The 19,440-nt window shown below is 30.9% G+C and overlaps 1 protein-coding gene across 1 annotated transcript in view; it reads right to left on the bottom strand.

Annotated features, from left to right (window-relative positions):
- Positions 1 to 332: 332 nt before the first annotated feature.
- Positions 333 to 19,440, bottom strand: part of LOC143235747 (uncharacterized) — a 159,571-nt gene continuing 140,463 nt past the window's right edge. The window contains 10 exon segments of the mRNA XM_076473951.1: positions 333 to 554; positions 943 to 1,095; positions 4,107 to 4,383; positions 5,626 to 5,974; positions 9,168 to 9,341; positions 9,876 to 9,951; positions 11,277 to 11,374; positions 11,911 to 12,061; positions 13,265 to 13,487; positions 18,502 to 18,685. Of these exon segments, the coding sequence (XP_076330066.1) occupies positions 951 to 1,095; positions 4,107 to 4,383; positions 5,626 to 5,974; positions 9,168 to 9,341; positions 9,876 to 9,951; positions 11,277 to 11,374; positions 11,911 to 12,061; positions 13,265 to 13,487; positions 18,502 to 18,685 (1,677 nt within the window). The 3' untranslated portion in view covers positions 333 to 554; positions 943 to 950.

Raw genomic sequence — 19,440 nt, forward strand, 5'->3', positions numbered from 1 at the left:
AACCGAAGAAATACACACAACGTTTTCATCACCAGAAAAATGTTGCAATGTTCATAACACAGAACTAATGTTACGAACCACACTTGACAGCATCGTGCTCATAATCAAGGTTCAGCATCTAATATTATGTACTTTTGTCGAAACATGGTCTTTCTCAAAATAACTATGAAATATACATAAAATATTGTGTTAAAAGACAATTAGTGAAAGGGTTTGGTTAACAACTTATTACATAAGATTTCACAAATGTCTGAAAGACATTTGTTTGTAACAAAATATCAAATTGAATGAAATCAAAACATAATAAAATTAACCAATAATTTCACAAAATATACAAGAATATAAAACACGTTTATTGTCTGCTAAAAGTTAAAGCACATTTACTGGATACTACATACATATATAACATTGTATAGAGATTACACATACAGGATATACACATTTATACAGAATATTATTCCACTCAAATCAATCTATCTCCGTCGATTCCCAGGATTTTGGATAAATGTATCTGCAACTTGGGTCTTGTCAGAATAAAAAGTAAAATAAACCTACTTTGAAGAGAAGAAAAACCGAAAAATTAGGTAACGTAGAAAATATAGGATATATGATCTTTTAACTTTTATTATGAACATTCAAAAGGTAATTGTAATATTAGATCACAGAACCATCATATAAAATGATGTTAAGCAATCAGTTTATAAACTACTCAGAATAACTTCATTTTAAATATTAATTCAGATTTGTAATTAGAAATGATACATTTTATTAACAACATCAGCTGCAAATGATACATCTGACATAAACCTAACACGTCTATCTTGTGAGTTGTTTGTGTTCAGTACTCAAGTAGATACATGCATTCTGCACAAACTAACCACATCTACCATATGATTTGTTTATTGTGTTGAGTACTTAACAGATAATAGTGTCTGTACAAACCTGCCATTTCACTTGTTTTCTGTATCTAATCCCAGAGTTTTGTGTAGCTTGTACAGACGAGTCAGATAACCCCCAAGCTTTCCGTTCTCTTTCCTTTCTGATTCTGGTGCTTGTTTTGTAGAAGATGCAGACAAGTCATGAGAAGGTATGGACCTACAGATACGAAGGAAAACAGTTTACTGTACAAGTAATAAGTACTACACAAATGGATATGTATACAAACTAAAGAGACTTGAAAAATTAATGGAAAATTGAAAATATCTGATTAAACAACCAAAACATTCAAATGAACCCCATTTAAAAATCTACAAGTTTAAAGAAACATTGATACCGATAACAATAACGTAATGCATTTGCTGGCTCATTAATCCCTGGTAAATGAAAGTATTGGGGGTTTGTTTTGTTTGTTTGTTGAATGTTGAACCTGCATGATTTTGAATAAAACACACGTTTAAAAACAAACGATTTCTGAGGTTCACATTTTAAACAGTTGACTCGCTTCATTCACTTGACAATTTTAAGTTCACATGTTTTGTCTAATAATTCTTACCTGCTCTTACGTAGCATATAATAACTTCAACCGTATGTGTTCACATGTTTTGTCTAATAATTCTTACCTGCTCTTACGTAGCATATAATAACTTCAACTGTATACATTCTCATTCTTAAATCTAATGCATATACTTCATTTTTACACTGCTATGTTTCTCTTATTCTTCTTGTAAGTTGTATATTTCTTGTAGAATATGCTTTCAAACAATGTTAAATAAAACATAAGACAGCTTCAAAGTTAAGTAAATAAAATCAGCAATTGCTCTCTGATCATTAATCTATAATTACACACAAAATTTAGCCCATTACTCTTTACTTCATATTACCCTAACAGAAACTGTCATGTGTCTACTACAACAGTTACTTTATATTACCCTAACAGAAACTGTCATTTGTCCACTACAACAGTTACTTTATATTACCATAACAGAAACTGTCATTTGTCCACTACAACAGTTACTTTATATTACCCTAACAGAAACTGTCATTTGTCCACTACAACAGTTCATTTGTCTTTATATTACCCTAACAGAAACTGTCATTTGTCCACTACTTTATATTACCCTAACAGAAACTGTCATTTGTCCACTACAACAGTTACTTTATATTACCCTAACAGAAACTGTCATTTGTCCACTACAACAGTTACTTTATATTACCCTAACAGAAACTGTCATTTGTCCACTACAACAGTTACTTTATATTACCCTAACAGAAACTGTCATTTGTCCACTACAACAGTTACTTTATATTACCCTAACAGAAACTGTCATTTGTCCACTACAACAGTTACTTTATATTACCCTAACAGAAACTGTCATTTGTCCACTACAACAGTTACTTTATATTACCCTAACAGAAACTGTCATTTGTCCACTACAACAGTTACTTTATATTACCCTAACAGAAACTGTCATTTGTCCACTACAACAGTTACTTTATATTACCCTAACAGAAACTGTCATTTGTCCACTACAACAGTTACTTTATATTACCCTAACAGAAACTGTCATTTGTCCACTACAACAGTTACTTTATATTACCCTAACAGAAACTGTCATTTGTCCACTACAACAGTTACTTTATATTACCCTAACAGAAACTGTCATTTGTCCACTACAACAGTTACTTTATATTACCCTAACAGAAACTGTCGTTTGTCCATACAACAGTTACTTTATATTACCCTAACAGAAACTGTCATTTGTCCACTACAACAGTTACTTTATATTACCCTAACAGAAACTGTCGTTTGTCCACTACAACAGTTACTTTATATTACCCTAACAGAAACTGTCGTTTGTCCACTACAACAGTTACTTTATATTACCCTAACAGAGCTGTCGTTTGTCCACTACAACAGTTACTTTATATTACCCTAACAGAAACTGTCGTTTGTCCACTACAACAGTTACTTGTCCACTATTACTTTATATTACCCTAACAGAAACTGTCATGTGTCCACTACAACAGTTACTTTATATTACCCTAACAGAAACTGTCATGTGTCCACTACAACAGTTACTTTATATTAAACTGTCATGTGTCCACTACAACAGTTACTTTATATTACCCTAACAGAAACTGTCATGTGTCCACTACAACAGTAACTTTATATTACCCTAACAGAAACTGTCATGTGTCCACTACAACAGTTACTTTATATTACCCTAACAGAAACTGTCATGTGTCCACTACAACAGTTACTTTATATTAAACTGTCATGTGTCCACTACAACAGTTACTTTATATTACCCTAACAGAAACTGTCATGTGTCCACTACAACAGTTACTTTATATTAAACTGTCATGTGTCCACTACAACAGTTACTTTATATTAAACTGTCATGTGTCCACTACAACAGTTACTTTATATTAAACTGTCATGTGTCCACTACAACAGTTACACTAAAAACATGCTTCAATAAATGTAATTTAAAATTTACTTTTACCAGAGAAAAAATGTTAAATATAAAATTCATCTAGTTTTACAAAAATCAAGTATTCATAATTATTCCTTTTTTTTAACCATTGAGAAAAGTAGGCAGCCTTAGAAAGATGATTATGTTACAGTTTGTATTGTTATTTCTAATATCTTGAGGAAAAGAATTTGTTCAGATAATTTCTGAACACACATCACTGTGTTTCAACATACCTTATTATAAGTAAATTAAAACTTCAAAATCTGTCCCATTTGAAAATACTTTTCTCACAGAATCAGTATAACCAATACTAATATCATGTATCTACAAGCTTATTAGAATTATTGTAAAACTGAAAAGTCATTATGAATATGGAAAACACATCTTTTGATCTTTACTAGGTATAAGGCATGTGTCCAATATTATTTTATTAGCAATATCTCTAAAGTGATGTACATACTGTTAGAAAAACATGCAGGTTCAAGAAGTCTCGATAGAAATTAATAAAAACACTATAATCTGAGCACCTTTGAAAGGTGAACTTTTTTCCTTTAAAGGCAAATTACCCAATTACCCTTTTGAAAGAGCTCTGGTTTTATTAACTTCTAAAGCTGAATTGTATTGTTTACATAGCTACTAGTTAATAAGCCAAATCAACATATCTATAAATAAATCAGCTGAAAATGTTACCTAATAAAAGAAGAGTTTTTTTCTCTAACTGGTGGGGTAAGGTACACATTGTTCACAAACTGAGAAGACCCACTCGTTCCACCAGCTGAGACAGGTAGAGCAGATGGACTAATGCTTCTCGAGCCAGTGGGTGTAGGAAGAGGCAAAGGGCTATGTCCACTCACTGGGGAGTGAAGTTTCGAAGTAAAAAGTTTGTTGTGATTTCCAGCATGGATAGTTGGCTGAGAACTGATGGATGATACGCTGACACCTACTACAGCTGTAGGTAAACCAATGCCTGTAATGCAAGTTTTGTACTTAGCACAGAAAAATATATAGAAGGAAAGAATAGTAAGCACAGCAGTACAGAATTTTATCTGTTAACTTGAAGACTGAAGTCATTTTCTAATGACATTAAAAACGTCAGTTTTAAAATATCATTCTTTCATCCAACTGCAACTTTCATCTTCACTTGTTTCTACCTTACTAACCCTACTTTATCTACTAAAACTTGCTTCATTAACCACTAGATGGCACCAGTATTTGCTTGTGCAAGAACAGAATGCAATATTTAATTTAAAAAATATATATTTCAAACATTAATTCACCAGTGAGTTTTCTTATTTAGCAAAGTTTCCGAACTGTGTACACTAAACATGGCAACAATCATCATTCAAATATCACACGATTGATTATTTGATGTTTAACTCAAATCTGCAGGACTTCTAAAAAAGGTTTTGTTTGCTTTTTGGTGTTGAGGAAATAATGGGCTCTGTACTGCAACTGCAGTAGGAATCAAGCCCTAAATTTTAATGTTATAAGCATTCAAAGATACTGCTTAGCTACTAAAGAGTTCCTTCAAATAACTTGTAAAAACTTATATAAATAATATGAAACTCTCAAATTAAACCTTTTACTGTCTCTGATGGATTCCAAAAAAAATATTAAATTAATAATGAAATATATAGATGCATCGATAAAATGTCAAGAAAATATACAGCATTCATATTATATTCTCTACCAATGTATTTATACATACAAGTAGATAAAACGTGACGCTTCAAGATACCGATAAGGTGTTGGAAAAAAAAGTTGCCAAGACAAGATTAGAAATAAAAATTATATTTGAAGAAATAATTTTACTGTTTTTTTTTTTTATTTCTTGTTATATAGAAGTGACATTAACGAGTGACAGAATCCAGTTTCTATAACAAATCTAAAACAATTTTGAAATTGCTCAAGAAGTTTATATTAAAAGCCTTTAGCATCTACTGTTAATACTTTTGAAACAATAAATAATTTTTTTCATCTAAGATGAAACCAAAATAATTCCTTTAACAATAAAAGACAACCAATTACCACATAAGTTACATTAAGTCAACTTTTAAGTAGTTTAACATGATTCCATAATCCAATGTTCATAATAAACATAAATAAGTTTATAAAATTTGCACAGATTTATGTATTTATTCTATGCTTTCCATGAGCTCAAGTCACTGGAACAGAGAATACAATAGAATCAGCATTCAAAATTAGTTACCGTGTGGTACAGAACTCTGACACGGTGATCCCAAGTGAGTTAACCGTTCAGGTTCTTGTAAACTGTAGGAAGAGTGGATATTTGTAACTTTATTCCACCGATTCATCAAGTATTTCATTCTCTGAAGTGCTATAATTGCATATACAGCAGACCGAAATACTGATATGGGAGGAAGAGAAGTCTGGTGGTTGGCTGTAACTTCATCGCCACTAATTTTAGCAAGCATGACCAGAGTAGCTGATTCTGTAGCTTGATATCCACCCAACAGAGACATCAGATATTTCTTCTGGTAGATTAGTCCTCGTCGGTAGCTCTCAGCACGACGATATTTGAAGTACAACTTGTGTACCTAATGAAAATAACATTTATTTAAAGTTTACAGAAATAATTATTTGCTACATACACTCAAAAGATAAAAACATCACAAGATTATTAATCAAAGTGGCTGTATGTTCTGCATATCAACACATATTAAATCACAAATTAGCTTAAAAATTTGAGCACTTTGTAAGCTCAGTATTGTAGTCTTGTTTCTACCAACAATGGGAAAACATTTACATCTGAGCACTTAGTAAGCTCGGTATTGTAGTCTTGTTTCTACCAACAATGGAAAACATTTATATTTGAGCACTTTGTAAGCTCAGTATTGTAGTCTTGTTTCTACCAACAATGGAAAACATTTATATTTGAGCACTTAGTAAGTTTGGTATTGTAGTCTTGTTTCTACCAACAATGGAAAACATTTATATTTGAGCACTTTGTAAGCTCAGTATTGTAGTCTTGTTTCTACCAACAATGGAAAACATTTATATTTGAGCACTTAGTAAGCTCGGTATTGTAGTCTTGTTTCTACCAACAATGGAAAACATTTATATTTGAGCACTTAGTAAGTTTGGTATTGTAGTCTTGTTTCTACCAACAATGGAAAACATTTATAGTATTGTAGTCTTGTTTCTACCAACAATGGAAAACATTTATATTTGAGCACTTAGTAAGCTCGGTATTGTAGTCTTGTTTCTACCAACAATGGAAAACATTTATATTTGAGCACTTAGTAAGTTTAGTATTGTTGTCTTGTTTCTACCGACAATGGAAAACATTTATCAACCATACAGGTAAAATAAAATACCCTAAAGTGTGTTTTACACAGACCACGATGCAAGAATCGTTCCATCATCACTAACAGACATCTTTTTTTCTCCATCATTTGAAGTCCACTGATCTCTCTAATCTTCAATAAACCATGATGATAATTTTGAACATTTCAAAAATATTTATTCATACAGCTGTATGAATCAAATATACAGGAAACAATGTTCATATTTTATATTGAAAGACAGACATGCCTTTAACAATACTTCATAAACTATTATTTTGTAAAGTATCAAATTTCCGTAATTTAGCCTAAGACCACTGAACTGAAGATTATTCCCTGACAGCTTGAAGTTCACAGTTGTCATTATAACACACAAACACAATTAAGCTGAATGGAAGAAAAGACAAGAGCTCAGTAAAACATCACTGAAATGTTCGATATCACAACAAAAATAATACTGAATAAAATCTCTAGATTTTATGTTAGATGTTATTAACCCTTTCCAGACCAGAAGGATATCAGTGTTAACAAGTTTGTTTTAACACTTGAACTGATTAACCTAATAACATTAATTTGGCACACACATACTTTATACAATTTCTATATTGTATTAAAAATATTACAATTTGTTTTAATACATGTATCATTTTTTAGTTTGTGAATTTTTCAGAAATTTTCTGTAGCAGTTTTAAAAAAAAAATTGAAAAATCCTTCATTTCACCTTAAGTTTTTGGAGTTTTGTTTTAATTTATTGTGACCTAAAATTAATTTTCAATAAAACTACAATGTCTGTGGCTTACATTGCTCTAGTACAAGTATCCTTGTTTTCTTATCTGTTTCTACAAGCTCTGATACACAATGAAGATAACTACTGGAAAATATGAGAATTGAATTTCTTTTAACATTACTGATTTAAAAGTGATTTTACATATCTAATGTGTTCTAGCTTGTTTTAGCTTCACCACTTAGTTTTATTGGTTACTAAATTACACCTACTAATGAGCTTACAGCCATGGTAACAGCATCAAATACTGATACAAAGTACAAGCACTGAACGGTAGAAATGCAATATAATGTTATATCCACAGCCTACACTGATATATGCAACAATTTTTCAAACTACACTTTTGATCAAGCTACACTGGTCTCTAACAATTATTGTTTAATTTATGTAATCAAAAGATCCTGAACTTGTTGGTGTTGTTTGTGTAATGGTAACTTTATATATTAATAAAAATACAAAGAAAAGCCTTTCTGTCACTTGGTATGTAGAACTCCAATGTACTCACCAACCCTAAACATCCTTACAAGGTTTATAGAAGAATATTTCAGTAACTTTAGAACTGAGATAACATGAAAAGGTGATCACACATAAAATAAATATCAAAACCATAAATTACTGTTTACTTTATGTACTTTAAAATAACACCATGTTACAAAATTTTTACTTTATATTGTACCTTGGCAGAAAGTATTATTTCCCAATTGCTTATGTCTAAAGTAAATGGAAAAGACCTATTTTTCTCTTCAAACTTTGCTTTTGTGACCTGGGAGTGTATAATGTAAACACGATGGGAGACTATATTTGGGGGCTGATACGTGAAAGTGATTTACATTACAGCAAATCTTGAAAAACTACTCACTTCTAAACATTTTTGTATAACTTTAGTATAAATGCATGTAAATCTTGATTCATATGTTGTTTTATTCAGACCTTATGTAAATGAAAATGTGCAAATTTGTGTGTTTTTACATAGAAAATATGTTAATTTCTAAATTTCATTATTCAGGTCACAAAAGCAAAGTTTGAAGGTAATTATAGCCATTTTCTGTACTTTTACAACATAAGCAATTAAGAAATAACACATACTATCCAGCAACAAAATTTGTGTTACATATTGTAATGCACACAGACAGGAGACTTTTGTATCCAATAACACCCACTGGTTCTATCCAGTTTAAGATATAATAACAAGAACATGAGAGAACAGGGAAGTCACCAGAGAAATAAAACAGGATGAGTATTTACAATGTGTGAAAGTTTCTGTGTAAATATAAACCACTGCTTTGAGATGGGCAGAAAAATTGTAGAAACAGCTATAAGGTGTTGTTTACAGGAAATACCTCCTAGAGCTGTGTTGAGGTAAAAGTTTAAATACTTAGAAAAATGTTTTTCTTAAAATAACTGTAAATAAACTTTGTAAAGTTACAGAATATTAACTCTATAACATTTCACAAAAAAAAAAACATTTTGTTGAAATACAATTCGAATCACTTAGTTATGGAAAACTGATTGCAAGTGTGCACTCAACAACAGAAAAATGTTTTTCCTGTTACACTGGCAAGTTAATTCATACAAATATTTGGAACTATTTTATAATACTTTGTTTTTACATACAGATATTTAAGATGAACTAACAGCTTTTCATTATAAAGAAAAACATACTTTGTTTTCTAGTGAAGTTAAAGTAGCTTTGTCACTCTCTTCTCCTACTGTCTGAAGAAGCAGTCTGAGTCTAATGACTTCACTTTCAGCTTTGTGAAGAGACTGTTGGAGTTTGGATTGCTCTTGGACCCACAGAGTTCGCTCCATTTCTAATGTATTACATCTAATACATGGCTGTAATTGTAAGTATCAGAACACTAAATAACATACTTCTCATGTAATAATAATGGATTCTCATGAATACTCAGTTTAAAAATATGCACTCACAGAATAATTATTGTTTAAAAAAAATTATATTAATCATATTATGTAGTTTTCCAGAACACACAACCACTGTTCTAGCCTCCTGACATGCTAACAACAACACAGTTAATAATAAAGGGAAGTGCACTAGTATACTCACTAGTGAGCAAGTTCTAAGTGTGCTACTTCAACTTTCATACACACTAGAATCATAAATTTAATACCTTCTGCCTATCTTCAACAGCTTAAATAAATAAATAGATTCTTAATGGGAAAATAAAACTACACAAGTAAATCTTACAAAATACAATAACATTATGTCAAGAACAGGGCAAGGTTTTTTAATAAGGGAAGGTTTTGAAAAACCCAAAACTAAATCGTGAGTGACCATATTACTTTACAAAACGTTTTTGTCTTGAATAACCCAAAACTAAATTACGTACAATTGAAAATTACAAACATTACCTTTTCTAAAGATTTTTGTTCATCCACGGGTGTGGCCTGAAGATGTAGTGTGTTACTCAAATCCACTCCCAGTGACCTGATGAGACAACAAAATAAAGAACCATTATAAAAATATTATCAACAGAATGCTTTATTTGTGGATGTTTCTTCTAGAATTTCTTTAACATCACAATCAGACTCAATACTGTTATCTTTGTGTAAACTCCTTATGAATTATAACATGAAAATCATATTTATCCATGCCCAGATATTTTGATTTCTCAATAATGTTTATTCTAGAGAAGTTTATTTGATAACAACATTTTACACACACAATATCTCATCTTGATATAATGGATGTAGTAAGTATGTCAGTATCTACGAATGCAACCAAAACTCCTTTACCATCATGACACCACAAACAAAAATATCCATAAACTATTTCTCAATCTGGGTATTCAAGATTTAAATAGATAGAAATATAATCGTGGTATGCACAACAACCATTTCTTTATAATAGAACACACTTTTAAATAAAATAACTCTCTCCACAACAAGAACACAACTTTCACCAGGACTGTATGTGAGGATTTGATATCTTTATTTATGGTATAGTGAAAAACTAGAGTTCTTAAAAAAAACAACACAAATATATTTTTTATATAAATGGGACCCCTTTTCGTATATATTAAAACATTACAGTACTTTGATTAGTAATTACTAGTACTAATAGCCATCAGTACTTGTACAAAGCAACACAAGGGTGAGCTGCAGTAGACAAATTAGAGGTAGGACAGTCAATCAAGAGCATACATTATAAACCCTAATTGCACAGTAAGGTTTAACAGTCAATCTCATAATGTATCCAGAGCCCCAAAGTGACAAGCACATTTTTGCAGCTACCAGAACTGAACCATAAATCCTTGGAATTACACAAAGATGTGTCATGATGATTCCAATAAAAATATTTTTATTTTTGGGTCTATTGAAGTATTTCAATATTAGATAAAAATGTTTTAATACCAATACAAATTTACATTTAAACTAAGTTTTAATATTATCAGTTAAATCTACTGTTGGTTTCTAAGAACAGTAAAATTTTTAATATTAATGTAGTTCCACATGTTAATTTTTATTTCTCAAGAAACAAAAACTGAAGTTACTTTTAAACACAATTTGTTATGACGTATAATGACATAATTAACAAATCATTTGTCAATAAACATGTTACAAAAACTGGAAACAAATTACATTAAAGTTTCATTTAGCAGCAAAAGTAATCAATGACAAAGATATTAAAATTAAATTTAAAAATTCAGTACAGTGGATGAAATTTTGTTAAATTCAAGTTTTAGAACCTATTAAAAAAGTGAATTATATGTTACAGTTTTCAAATAAAGTTTTTAATACAAGATTACACACCTATTTACATCTCCACCTCTGAGTTTCTCAACATCGCAGGGTGTTGACATCGGAGAAAAGTTCCCACCTTCACTCGAGTTCAATGATTTTTTCAAGTCCTAGAGAAATTACGAACTATAAGCTTTCTAAATAAAATAACCAAAATAATGTTTTATTATATGGAAGGAAGGGAAAGAAATGAGAGCCAGTTACAACATTTCATTTGTTTTTTGTAAATGCAGCAACTAAAGCGAGTACTATACTTTGTCATAGTTCTGCACAGGAAGAACAGACTAAGATGTTAATGTCATTTCATCATGTAAAGTACAATTGTTTTTGACAATTTTAACCAATAACTTGTGCAAATGTCTGGAAAAAGAAATAAGAACTGTACATAATATTAAATTTATTACAGAAGGTAAAGAAAGATTCATGTTTCAGTAATTAACCAAGTTGTTAACACTGAAATGTTACTTAAGGTACACACACGGCTTTTATTAATACTGACCATGACCATACAAAGGAGGTTATTTTTTTTATTGATACCTTAAAGCAATAAAAGTAAAAAGGAGTGAAAGTCTTCCTAAAAAGGTAATATAACTCAAACCATGGTTGTAACATGTAGCAGCTGTTATTTTATACGTAGTTTCCAAACCTGAATTATTTGGCTGTTGTGCTCATGCACCGTTTTGCTCCGGCGTCTCTCCGATTCAAGCACCAGCTGTAACTGGGTAAAGTTGGAACGTTCAGACTCCAATGCTTTCAACAGGGTCTGACTGTGAGATTTTTCCTTCTCATAAATTTCCCTAGTGGGTGAGATATACTGAAGATTACAAAGACATGATCATAATATCACATTATATGGACTATGGTACACCATGTTTTTATTAGTATCATATTAGTAACAATACACTTCATAAAGCGGGATTTGTTTGTTTTTAAAAAGTCAGTAAATCATAAGGTGTACCACTATGCTTCACCTACATTATATAACCACAATTTAATATTTCTTAAATGTCCAACAATGTAAAAGCCCTAGTGTCACTTATTCAAAACATTAATACACACAGACAGTTACTATTTTTAAACATTCATGATAAGCAGTCAAATTGTGTACAAGCTAAATCTAAACAGTACAAGAATATATGATGTTCACATATCCCAAAGTTTACTTAAAGATCTATTAAACAAAAATTACTTATGAAGACAGTTCATACAAAAGTACACAGTTGGTGCTGCAGACATGAAATAAAATCCCATGTTTATCTACTATGTACTTCCACCACTTTAAAAATGGACTCTCCTACAACTGACAGGAGGTAAGACAAACAGTAAACATCTGGCAGGCCCTACAATTAATGTCTTCCCAGCTGCATTACAGGCTCAAGAGGTTCAAAGTGCTTTATACAGTGTTTTAAGCATTATTTGTCACAAAATATTATAATTAGACTGTACGTTTTTCTTGCTTTTATGTAACAGATAAAATGTTTAGAAAGAACATGAGTAAGTAATACACTGATTCTGATGTCAACATAAAGCAAAAAGCTGAAATACGTCTCCTTAAAAAACAAACAGTCAAACCACACACTGTTTACTAGACTAAGAAACTGTGCTTAACTGAATGCAAAGAAGATACATGCATCTTATAAATTATCACTTTTTAACTGTTTACCATCTAAATTTCTCATAAGTTCAAAGTTGGAGGTTTTATTGTATAGAATAATAAATGTTGAATGAATATTCAACACATTCTGTTACTTAATTTATTTAGTAGGTAAGCAAATGTTGTCAAAAAGAAAACATACATTTGATGTATTATTTCCTGTTCCTCTAGCTGTCTCTATGAATCTCCACACTTCATTAAAATAGTTACTGAGCATTTACTTCTACAAAAGCTCTTGCAATTATTAGGACACATTGTAAAACTTGTTGAGGTTAATTATGCTGTATTCTGACTGTAACAGTGTATCACAACTGTTTATAAAAAAAGATCTAAAAATATAACATACACATAGTTTTCGATTTGTTTCTTATCTTCAACTGAAGCTTGTCTGAGTTGAGAAAGTTTATCTTCTAATGATGACAAAGCATTTTCAAGACGTAAACAGTTGCTGCGTTGTTCGTTTAATTTAGAAACCAGTTCACCATTTCTAGATTTTTCTGCTTCTAGGGAGGAGCGCAAGTCATCAGCAAGTGCCTTCTCCTGCTTGGCTCGGAACTCAAGAAGTTCTTCTGCATGGTCGAAAGGTCCGTGTATATATGAAAACATCAATTACTGTGTGAAACCAGTTTTTTACAAAAAACACCTGAAGTCTTTAAATGCTATTTCATGTTTATAGGTTTCATCAAATAACAAATAAATAAAAACTGAGCTTTCTTCTGTAACAAGAAGAGTAATTTGAGAGGTTCTCCCAACAATATTATTTTTTTATTTATCACAACTGAAACTGAGAACTTTAAAAATATTCAGGTTAATCAAACAAATACATTACAGATTTACTTTCTTTTTGCCAAAGATAAAATATATTCTTTAATACACCACATCCTTTATTGCAGACTGCAGTTTTGCCTATTCACTGTTCATCAGTAAAGCTTTGGTTTTACTTTTAGGGACAAGGTAATAAATCTGCAATATATTCATTAACCCTTTCACAACTGCAACCCACTTAACTCGCTCAGTACAGGCTTGGTCAATTTGACTGACCATGTGACCTCTCTGTACTTGCTTAACTCTCTCAGCATGAACTCAGTCAGTTTTTGTCTGACCACAGACCTCTCTCTACTTATTTAAGGTATTTACAGGTTTAATACTTCTAACGTTAAATACATTGTGTATATCTTCACAAAATGTGGTAGTTTTTCGGTTCACAACACAAGTCTTTCACATACAAGAAATCAAATTCTTTAGCAAAGTATCTTTTAACAAACTAAAATAAAGATTTGTCCATGTGTAAAGTAATTTTCATATTTAAGATAAATATTTTGTCTGATCTTAAACATCTCAAATTTCATTTGTGTAAATCCCTAGATCTTCCTAAATACATTTCAAATGCTTTTTTTTTTCAGTAAAAATTTATATTTTATTTTCTCTATCCTATCACAAGACAAGATTGATCAATTTGACCAACTTGTAACCACCAACAAAAAAAAAAATCAAAAATAAACTTTAATAATTTTTGTCTTTCTAAAATGAGTTGAAATTGTAACATGAAATTACACTATATATGTAAAAATGGCTGGTTTGGGTTGGGAAAATTTTTTATGCAGGTAAGCGAACAACGTTTCAACCTTTTGCGGCCATCGTCATTGTGGACCTGACGATGACCGAAGAAGGTCGAAACGTTGTTCACTCCTCTATGCAAAATATTTTCTCAACCCAAACGAGCTGTTTTTACATATATATTTCTCTACAAGTGGGTTTTCTCGACATCACTGATGGAATTACACTCATTTATCTTAAGTAACAATAAGCTTGTAACTGTAAATATAATATTAATAATCAAAATTTATTGTTTATTATTCATTTATTATTCTTTTTTTTTATATTAATGGTAGTAATACACTAAATAATTTTTATTTAATTAAATACATCAAAGAACATAAACTAATAATATGAAAAAAAGCAGGCAAAATCAAAATTTCTCTGGCTTTCTAACTATGTGACAAAATCCATTAAAAATTCATCAAAGTTAGCCACCGTGATTCCTCTGGTAACCAAAGTTAAGTGAAATTGATGCTTATCTATTCAGAATATAACATAATATCAAGAGTAAGATAGGACTATTAACTAATCCTGAAAGGTAGGATGTAAGAAGTGGGGTGGCAAGAGGTGACCAGTTTTCTATTTGCTGGCTCTGTCATCAAATAAAATTGAAGGCTGTAAGAGTTGTGGTTTGTCCAAATAATGACAGTTTTACAGTAAGCATTTTATATTAAATTTCATACCAACTGTAGGAGCTGTAAATAAAATACAGAAGAGAGGATGCCCAGAGAAAAATTCACATTTCTCACACTAGGAGAAATTCAGAACTTTCTTAATATTGCCCTATAAAATTAAGAACTTAAACCACATACTATTAAAATATGGATTACTAACTTCACTTTTGTGCAATATATAAATTAGTTTAGTTAAATTTTGAGTGGAGGTCACTAAACCCTTGTGGACACGAACAATAAACAATGCTCACAGCAATAGGGTTAAACACTTGCACATAAGTCACTGTGTTACACTCAAAATTTCATGACTATTAATGGACATGAATTAAGTTAATATTATAATGTATGATATGGTTTGATATTTTATTTTGTCCAATGTTTAAATCATTTACTTGAAAATAAACCTTTAAAAATAGTTTGAAACTTCAGCTATGGTCACATGAGGAACAAGCCACGAAATTCTCTACTTTGGTTCTCTGTGTCTTCAATAATACAATGGTAGTTGAATACAGGTACATCTGGACCTTTTGTCTCATTATTTTGAAAGTTTCCTGAATGAACAGAGTTCAAACACGTAAATTTTTTTTCAATCCCTGAGAGATACCATGCTCATCTTCAACATATTTGTTTGAGCTGTATAGCCTACATGTAGATGTTACATACACGTGTATAGTCATTAACAAGAGCTCATTTTATGTATAATATAATTAGTTATTTTGAAATTGGTACTCTGTTGTCTTCACAGATAACGTGTTATTAAATCCTATATTGTTAGCTGTTTAACTGACTATAGTACTTATGATTGTCTTACCTAAATACGTTACAGTTAGTGACAGTGTGCATTTAGCTTAACTATTATATTTTAGTTAATAATGCATGAGTTACACTTTAAAATACATAATTAAGAAGTTTAAAGATCTTTAGAATATATATATATATATCATACTTTGCATCAAAACTGAAGGCTTACAACATTACACACAAAGAGTTTGCAGAAGAAATTGTAATAAGCTCTAAAGGCACCGTTGACGTGTGTTAAGGTAAATAAGTGGTAGAGGACAAGGAAGGAAAATATATATATATATATATTAAAATTACCAGAGGTAAAACAAGTGCCATAGTAATATAGATAAAAACTATTTTATTATTTCCTAATATTAATTTTTTCATTGCATTATACACTGTTGATCAGTGCAGCAGAAACTACATCAAACAAAACATTGAAGGTGGTTTCAGAAGTTCAGATCAGATGACTACAGCTCAAGTGATGCACCACGTTCAGGTCATCCTGTTGAGTTTAATGATGACTTGCTGCTGGCTACACTTGATGAAGATTGTGCTGTAACAGTTGAAGAACTAACACAGAAGCTTAATTCAACCCATTCAACAGTTCACCATCACCTGAAACAGCTTGGAAAGATGTCAAAACTTGGAAAATGAATCACCCATGAGTTGACAGAAGCTACCCTGAGAACAAGAGTGGATATTTGCACTTTTCTGCACTCTCATGAACATAACACCTTTTTTGGACAGGTTAGTGACTGGAGATGGAAAACGGATATTTTATAAAAATGTTAAGTGCTGCAGACAATGGCACAGTGCAGGTAAACTGGTTAAAGCACAGCCCAAAATAGACCTCCACCCTAGGAAACTCTTGTTAAGCATTTTGTGTGATATTGTTGGTGTGATCCACTTTGAGTTGCTGCCACTTAATGTAACAATTACACCAGAATTCTATTGGCAACAGTTAGAGCACTTGAATGTTGCACTGAAAGAAAATAGGCCTGCTTTGATCAGTCATAAAGGTGTTGCGTTACACCAGAATTCTATTGGCAACAGTTAGAGTGTTTGAATGTTGCACTGAAAGAAAAGAGGCCTGCTTTGATCAGTCATAAAGGTGTTTTGTTACACCAGGTTAATGCACGACCCCATACAGCAAGAATCACACCTGTAAAGATTGAAGATTTAAACTGGGAAAACTTCCACATCCTCCTTATTCTCCAGACCTTGTCCCATCTGATTATCGTGTATTCCAAAGTTTGCAGAACTATCTTGATGGAAAAGAGCTTGAAACACATGAAGATGTCAAAACTACCCTCTCTACACTCATTCCCTCCAAACCTCAAGAAATATATAGAAGTTACATTCAGAAGTTTGTGAATCATTGACAGGAAGTAATTAATAATAATGGAACAAACATTATTGATTAAATAACATTAAAAGCATTTGAAATCCTTTCTCTTTTTCTGAACCTAAAATCAGACATTAATTAAGGGATGACCTGATACTACAACAGAAAAATAATATTTTCAGTAAAAACAAATATAATAACATCATTCTTTGCATATGAGACATTTATGATTTTAATAAAATCTTACTAGTTTTTGAGAAGATGCATTAAGAACTCTCAGAGTTACTGTATGTATTGCTGTAAAAGTGAAACTCACAACTTAATTTATACAAATTACATGAGCCAAAGTGAAAGGGTTAAAGAGTTGGTTCACATATTAAAACTAAATGATAAATTTGGAGAAACGAAATAACAATGGTCATACACTTGAATTACTATATAATTAGTTGCAAATAACTCAAAAACTCGTAAACATTATTCAAACAAACTTTAGAAATATGAGGTTTGTTTTAATGCACAATAACTTATTACTATGTTCACATATATTACTTACATTACATAAAAACAAAACAGAACATCACAAATTTGGCCACACACCAAGTGCCATAGTAATATAGATAAAAACTATTTTGTTCTTTCTACTACTTTGAAGAGTCATCTTCAGTTTAACTCATTCACAATTAAAGAATGATGCACCAACTGGTATGACTTTCCATATACTTCTTTCAGAAATGTGATATTAAGTTAATATTTTAAGAAATGGGTATGTTTAGAAAATTAATACTTTTATAATTAATTTTAAAATGTTCTAATGTTTTCATTACGACAGTTTATGATATTCAAATAATGACTATAAATAAACATATTTTGATACAAACACTATATTAGTTACCAAGAAAAAACAACCCGTTAGTGTCGTACGAGAAATTACTAAACTAATATGAAGCTGTATTCTTGTACCACTTTAATTTTCTTTATCTTTTTACCTTAAGAATTAAGTAAAAAGCTATCCAATGGGTTATCTGCTCTGCTCACCACAGGTATCAAAACCCAGTGTCTGGTTGTGTGAGTCCACAGACACACCATTATGCCACTGTGGGGTGCCTGTTTAAAAAGAAAACCAGACCAACTCGAGATTCTTACACTATTTACATCTAATTAATAATACTTGAAACGCACTCTGTGTTTTTATTTGCCATTCAAAACGAGACTTCTGATCCTCTAGGTTTATATTCTGTTGTTCTAGGTGATGAAATGCTTGATAATGTTGATTTCTTTCATGTTTTAAAGTTAGCTGAACTCTGCTCAATTCTTTCAATAAAGATTCAGCAAGATTTTTCAGGGCAGCTTTCTGATCTTTCTCCTGAAATAAATGAAACCCAACATGTTACAGGAAGCTTTGTTTAATAGAATTTATTATTTAATTTACTGAACCCGTGCCTACTTCGTTATATTCACACAAAACAGAACCTGTTCTCAACAGTTAACATGAATGAAAAATACAGTTTATATTCACTTGTTATGATCAAGCTTCGAAACTAACAAGCAGCTAAATAATAGTTACAAAGAAAAATAAAAAATATCCTATACTTGAAATGAATGTGTACTTTTTAAAAGTATGCATTACCAAAGACAAAATAAAGATTAAAAAAAATCATAATTATTTATTTCTACATCAAACACACAGAGATTATAAGATATGATAAGACTAGTATGACTGATGAGAAACTATTTATCAACAATGTTGTATGTGAAGAAACAAGACACTAATAAACATCTAGTCTTCAATGTTTTATCAGTTTTGGTAAAATTCTTTATGTTTCTTTCCCAGATTACAGAATATTATGCTCTGGCTCAGTTAACTTTTAACCCAGTTGAGGGTGAGTTATGACTTTCACATGGTTACTGTGCACGCATGCCACCATCTATAATGGAATTAATGCAAACGGAATTTCTACAAAACATATAATTTAGGAATTTCCACAAAACATATAATTTAAGAAGAACTGAAATGTAACTGATACGTTCACATCAGTGAGGTTTTAAAATCAATAAATGTTATACAATCCTACAGAGATAAATACTGATACAGTACAAATTACACAAATACAACATTAT

Source organism: Tachypleus tridentatus, chromosome 12 (genome assembly GCF_004210375.1).
Source record: "Tachypleus tridentatus isolate NWPU-2018 chromosome 12, ASM421037v1, whole genome shotgun sequence".
NCBI lineage: Eukaryota > Metazoa > Arthropoda > Merostomata > Xiphosura > Limulidae > Tachypleus > Tachypleus tridentatus.